The 7231-nt window shown below is 40.0% G+C and overlaps 1 protein-coding gene across 1 annotated transcript in view; it reads left to right on the forward strand.

The window, feature by feature from the left end:
- Positions 1-7231, forward strand: part of CCDC60 (coiled-coil domain containing 60) — a gene marked incomplete at its 5' end in the record, with an annotated part of 16961 nt that overhangs the window by 6220 nt on the left and 3510 nt on the right. Inside the window, 5 exon segments of the mRNA XM_010142202.1 lie at positions 4182-4276; positions 4632-4633; positions 4714-4812; positions 5207-5350; positions 6749-6880. Coding sequence (XP_010140504.1) covers positions 4182-4276; positions 4632-4633; positions 4714-4812; positions 5207-5350; positions 6749-6880 — 472 coding nt within the window.

Raw genomic sequence — 7231 nt, forward strand, 5'->3', positions numbered from 1 at the left:
GAGGGGGACCTGAAAAACATGTTAACGTTTAGTACTGCTAATTACAATTTAGGGTGATACCCTTTCTGCCAGACTCTAATTTACCACTTAGGACACAGCACTTGGAGTCATTTGGGATAGGCGTGTGAATGTTGAAGAGCTGTCAAAAAGGCAGGAAGAACTCTAAGAATGAAGCGGAAGACAAAGCAGAAAACATATATAAAAACACGGATATTTTGTATGCGCTGCTTCAGTTCCAGTCCTTCCAATTCAGACAGGCTGATATCGGAAGAAGTAAAGTTTGATGGAAAATGAGTGGAGAGATATGTCAGAGAAATAGAATATCTTCCAGACAAGAACCAATTAAATAGACTAGAGCTCTTCAGCACAGAAAAGAAACGGCTGAATACAAGGTTGTGACAGATCTCTGTAACATCACGAAGTGCATGGAAAAAGGTGATTAGAGGGTGGGTAGTCACAAGTTGTCCCTTGACACCATATTTATGGCACACCAAATTAAATTATCTGGCAGAAAATGTAAAGCAATGGGAAGTGTTTTCATGCATAGTGTGATTAAACTTAAGAATTCATCGCTACTATATATTGCTGGAAGTATATTCAAGTCCAAAAGCTATTTAAATTAATAGAAGAAAAAACAATTAATTGCTTTTAAATGTAAAGCAATAGACATGTTCCATGGGTCTGAAAGACCTTTGGGTTCAGACTGCCAGAAGCTGGGTGGGTGTATTAGGAAGTCTGTGCTAATATCATATACCCACCTAGCTGCTGCTGTCCGTGGCACCGAGCACAGATGAATGGCCTTTCTGTGACGTGAGTGGGAAGCAGTGGAGAATTCGAAGCTATCATTTCAAGCAATTTGTTTACAGATGTAGGTGAACAATTGGTTTGTGTGTGAGATGAGACTTGGAAATAATCTTGAGAGCTGTAACAGCTGGGATCCTCTGCTCGCTCTGTGACAAGGAAATATCTTGTGATATGAGTGGAAGGTGTCACTGCCTGTGGCAGCGGGGTTTGAACTAGATGATCTTTAGGGTCTTTTTCAACCCAAACCAATCTATGGTTCTATGTATGGGAAGGATGTTCAGTGTACCTGAACTTTGGAGCAACATCAATTCCATGATAGCCCATGATTTCAGGGGACTGGCCTGAATTACCAGTCTGGTCATCTCAAGGATTAGTTTCCTACTGCTAAAAAATATGGGAAATTAGTTTCTGCAGGGCAGCTTTGTAGCAAAGGTTGGATTCTCTAATGAATTCTGAAGCTGCTAGAATCATGGTTAATCCAGGATTCTGATTATAGGATGCTTCATGGACAAATCAGAAATGAATGACAAGTACAGCCACTTGTAGCCCTTATACCCCAAATTCAAAGCTTCATGCATCTCACACAGGCACAACCTCAAGAGCACACACAACCCTAACCCAGACGTACACATATAGATACTTCAAAAGTGGAGGAGAGATTCTGTAGCAGGCAGCTAATCAGTAGATACAGCTGAGTGTGACTCTCCTTAAATCTTTTTGTAAAAGAATGCATAACTCAATATAAAGCCGTTGTCCAGCTGTAATGTTTGGGGACTGCTGTTGTAGAATGTCTTGCTTATACAAGTTTGATTTTTCAGTGCTGTTGGCTGAGCAAGGACCACTACTAATCCAAAAGCTTAAATATTACATCATGTTGACAAAGGTGAATGTGGAAGCTGCAGTCCCTGCAGCCGTGGTGCAGCAGCAGGTCACTGCTGAGGTAGCCTCATTTATCCCTCAGCCCCCACCTAACCAGTCAAAGGTTTTACAAAGCAGATTAGTGTTCTGAGCGTGCTTCCTTCACCAAGTTTAAACAATGTCTTTTTGTGCAGGTAGAGACTATATGATCTGAAGGTAAGCCTGACTTTTCATGGTTACTGTGTGATGAAGTATGTGTGTATGCAGATCAGTTCAAATGACATACATTTTCTTCACACTGAGAAGTAGAATGAGACCTGTATCTGACAGTAAAACGCTAACTGGATTTTATCCCCAAAGCTTTCCTGCCAGCAGTTTAGCTTTGAATTCTCAGTCAAAAGCGTGCTTTTAAAAGAGGAGGTGTAAGTATTTGTGCAAAGGGGCTTAATTTTAAAACTTATAACTGAATTTTCTTTGGCTTTTCTTCGGATTGATCAATGTGTTTTCAATTGATTTATCATTGTTTGATCCCTGCAAAACAGGTAAATATTAGTACCCCATTTCACAGAAAACTAAGGCATAGAAACCAAGGCCAGGTGAAATTACTACATTCTCTGCTGATGTTCTCTTTTCTAATTGATGTCTGACTAGATCGCAGCTATGGAGATTAATATTTCTAAGCTATTATCAATATGGACAGCATGAATATTTGTTGTCCCAGTTTCTTCAGGGGCAGAATTGAAACAGGTTCTAATGCTAGAAAATGGAGGGCAGAGAGATGTTTCTCTGTTCTTGTTGATCAGCCAAAAAGAGGAGCTATATCTTTGTGGTATTAGCCCTGGTTCGTTTCCTGTCATCTTCCTCCAAAACCTGCCAACAGGATTGCTTTCAGGACTGGCTTTAGACAACTCAACTGATCTTGCAGAAGACATCATGTGTAGCCCTCTTCCCTCAAAGCATCATTATCTGTAGAGCAGAGGGCTTCCAGGTACCCAGGGACTCGGTCTGCCCCAGTGGTAGAAAGCACCGGGTTCTCCTGAGAAGGGGTCTGACACTGCATGCCAAGAACAGAGGTTTGCATGCTGCCTTTGCTTAGTTTGAGCAGAGGCTCCCTGCCCATATCCACATCAGGATCCAGACCCTGTGGGGGTCAGCCTTTGTGTTCAAACTGCTCTTCAGCTCTAGAGGGTCCGGTGGTGTAGCCAGCATCTTACAGGCTTACACTTTGAGACGAGAAAGGGTCACAATGGAACCAGTCTGTGCTAGAACTTAGGAGGTTTTGACCAGGACATTGGCGTTCGTGAAATTCACCTGGCTACAGCTAATGGAGAACCTTTGTTATAAGCATGGGCCTTCAAATTTTAGCCCGTTAGCTCAGCAACATGTTCCATCTATGTCTTAAATTTATAAATGCACAGTCCAATATTCAAATCTGTACTTTTAACAAGTAGAAATAGCTCGTGCTGCTATTTAGCACTGTCAACATTCAACAGTCATGTTTTATTCCACTATATGTGCATGCTTCACAAAAATGTAGGAAAAGGATCTTTTAAATTTGGGGATTAAAACTACAAGGTGTTAAGTGCTGAGTAAAATGTCACTTATTACCATGTAGGACATAATGAGCACCTCAAAAGGTGACTTAGAATTTGACAGCTAACACTGGGATTTACAATAACAAGTGTGACAGTTGTTTTACTGCGTGAGTGATTGGAGGGAATGCACAGAGAAGATGGCTGCCTCAGTGTCTCTCCAGGGGTTTGGCAGCAAGTCAGCAGTGGGAAGGAAAACAAAGGTGTCAGTCTGAAGGAAAGCAGCGAGTTAAATTGGCTTTCCAGGTATTTGAGGGAGAGGAGAATATAAGCATTCACATTCCAGTGGGAGGCAGAAAGAGTAAGGGGTGTTATTAGTGAGAGAGGTGCTCGGAGGTGGATAATCTGGAAACAACAGCCAGTGAAGGGCTACTTGAGGAATGTCTTAAGGTTTAATGGGTGCTGATAAGGAGAGAGAGAGGTAATTAGATACCTGTTGGTGTTAAATGTATTAAATTTCACATAACATTTAAGAGGAGTGGCCAAGTGATACGATGGAGTTAGAAATTCAGAAGGCTTGACAGTTATGCCAGTAGAATGCTAAGAGCACAGTACAGGAACTGAAAATAGACTTTCTGCTTAGTTTGTTCAAATCTACCTGTTTTTGAAAAAAAAAAAACCTTAATTTTGTAAGTGTCTAAAGTGAAAAATACTTAATGTCTTCTACTTGATTTTTTTTTTTCCACAACTGAAAGAACAGCTTATGTTTTCAAAAGTGATTAATGAATTTGGTGCATTTGTATTCAGATACCTATCATGAAAGCTGCTTTTTTGTTTTGTTTTTTTTTGAAGAAGCTTTAATTTTTAGAAATATTAAATAGTAGGTTTCATTAGGATGTTTCGTTCAGTCCAGTGCTTTTCTCTGTGAGGAAGAGAGGAATGCACTATTCAGTGGGCATGTTTTTACAGATTTATTTTTTTTATCAGCCCTACAGAAAATCAGTCATTTAGCAAGTGGTGTGGTGTCAAAAGACGTCCATAAACAACAAGATATGGTTAAGAAGACCGGGCTGCAGAGGTACGTTACCTGATGCGTTTCTGAATGACGAGGAGAAGCAACTCATCGGGACATGGTTTATGCTCTCTTCCCCCTTCCCAACAATTGAATGCTGACGTTTACGGTTTTTGGCACAGGTGGCAGAATAGCCCATTGTACTGCTGTGTAAGCAGCATGTTCTGGAAAACATCCAGTGAATTTTGCTTTTTCAATCTGAAGACATCTTATGCTCCAGCAGCTTTGAGAAAAAGTGATGTTCTATCTTATTTCTCTGGAATTGTTAGTTCTACCATTGTGTTTTTCAGCAGTCTCTAACATTTCCAGCTAAGCCTATGTTAGATGAGTTCCCTCATTACTCAGTTTTGTGGTGGTTTCCACAGCTGTAAGATCACCTGCAACTAGACTTTGCTGAAACATTTTTTTTGTCCCTTGAGTTGAGGCCAAGGGAAACAAATTTTGTAGCTGGATAGCAAAGAACTTCAGAGTAAACATGCCATTCATTAAGGACCAAGAGAGTATAGAGAGTATAATATCTAGGAAGCAGAAGCCCTGAAGGCAGGGGTAAGGTACAGATCTGTTTCTGAAGCACATTGTATACTGTATAAATTCAGCTCTGCCTGTGAAAAGCATTTGGTACGCAAATGTCAGAGACCATTTTATTCCATGAGACCGGAGCAGGCCAGTGAAACCTTGCAGCACGTTTAGTACATTTCAACACAAAGCGAAGACGATTTCCCGGAAGGTTCTGACTGGAAAGATGGTAAAAATCCAAATGTAATGTAATTTACAGGGGAAGTTTATTCATCAATCTTACATAAATTTGATGAAATTAAAAAAATCTGTAAATGATATTAAATTCTGATTTTTACTGAGAATAAAGAGATCTCAAAATTTGTGTGGGCTCACATTGCAACACAGGTGGTTACCACAAAATGCTTACAACTGTTAATGCCAGTTTTCTGTATTTTCATTGCAGCTGCCATGTCAGCTCTGTCTTTAAAAGCAAATATAACTTGTGTGCTGATATGAAGCAGAAGTTCACAGCAGTACGTGAAGAAGCAGCTTGTTGTTTACATGATACCCTGGTGAGCCTTGAGAGGTAGGAAGAGACTGTTTTCTGTGTACTCTTCAAATGCTACCCGCCTTGCTTCTGACTGGATTTAGGACTTGTCTTCAGGCCTTTAAGATGCACTTACATGAATTGACATTAAAATAAGAGTATAGGCATGGTGATAGAAAGCTTTACGACTGTGTACAAAAAATATATATTAATAGGTTAAATATTTACAGCAGTGTTTTGGGATATTTCTGAATGACTTTTCTGGAAATAGTTTTGCTAAAATCATCGGATATATTTACTTTGGCCATGGCAGCACTTCTCACCCAAAGACAGTAACAAATGTATGGCTGTCCTGTGTTTTCAGTTCAGATCACTGTTATTGTTCACCAACATTACTTTGACTCTTCTCATATAGCACTCGAAATGTCCTCTCTCACGGCCTTTTCCCAGATCAGTGGCGCTTCTACCTAGCTGACCGGCTAAAGCCTGTCATCTTTTTCCTTTCGCCCAGAAACATTCATCTGTGATGTTTGTGTGAATTCTTTTGTCTCAGTAAGCACCAGACCTGAGATCCTTCTCTGCATTGCTGTTCTGAAAGGTGTTACAGGCACAGTTTTCTTTCCCTCTCTCACTTCCTCCTCCTTTCCATTCCTCTGTTTCATTTCGTACTTAGATTTCTTTTTCTCCAGAGCTTGCCTTTTCTGGAGTTAGGTCCTTGTTTTCTTCCCGGAGCAGCTGCTGCGACTGCATAAGGAACTAACCATTCCATCATCCTGCAGCATGGAAGGACAAGTCAGATGGAAACTTACTACTTGCAGCTATTTTGCGATGCTTCATACAGCCACACAAGCATATTCTGTCTGATCAGCATTTGGAGACGAAACCTAGGACTGGCAGGATATACTATAAGAATGCTACTGGAAAGAAAAGCAGATACAGTTTTTGTTAGAACACAGTATACTTTTTGTGTATGTATATATATATGTGAGCCCAACCTCTGCATCAAAATCCTAGCTCAGGTCGCTCTACTCCACCTCTCTTCTGCTGTACTTTAAATAACCTTTTATCCAAAGTTGCTGTACAGCATTCTGTTTGGTTTTAAGCAGTGGATACCTGAAAGAAAGTGGAGGTTGAATTTCACTTTAAATGTTTTGATTCTGAAGTTCCTTTCTTGCCTAGAGTTGATATAAAACATAAACAATTTTCAATATGTTTACAGGAACATAAATATACAGAACACTGAAGAAGTAAAAATTGCTATTAGCGTCCACAGACTGAACATCCAGTGTGTTCTTCATATCCAGGGTTTTCTGCCTTCTTTAGTATCTTCCCAGTTAACTATGCAGAAGTATGGTAATGTTTAAAACACAGCTTTAACTTTTAAGGGTTAGTGTGTGGAGGGTTTTTTGGTTTTGTTTTGGTTTTTTTTTTTTGTAGGAGGCAGGAAGAGCGATGTTATCAAAAATACCAGGCTTTGAAGCAAGTGAAGTATCTCAGAAGAGACATAGAAAGATTAAGACAGCTGGACATGAGAGCTGAAATAGAACATGATGAAGATGAACAAAACTGGTAAGGAGGCACAGAAATGCTCAGTTCGAATGAGATGGGCAGGGTCCTAGAGTTCTGTCCTTAGCACAAAAAGGGTTTTTATTTTTCTTTTTCCTTCCTAAAGCAAAGTATCACTAGAAACCACTGAATCAGTTGCTGGAAAATGCAGGCTTTCAAACTGGTAGCAAGAAAAATACAGATAAGTTCTCTAGGAGGAGATCTCAGTCTGCTCAGCAAATAAATTAATTTGAAACAGTAGGAAAGAGGATAACAAAGAGTTCCTCTCCAGTGATATTGGGCAAAAAGGACTCTGAACGTGGATTTGCATATTGCCCCAGCATGCAGCTTCATAGGATAATTCTTCCAGCAGGA

The sequence above is a fragment of the Buceros rhinoceros genome, unplaced genomic scaffold, assembly GCF_000710305.1.
Source record: "Buceros rhinoceros silvestris isolate BGI_N320 unplaced genomic scaffold, ASM71030v1 scaffold45488, whole genome shotgun sequence".
NCBI lineage: Eukaryota > Metazoa > Chordata > Aves > Bucerotiformes > Bucerotidae > Buceros > Buceros rhinoceros.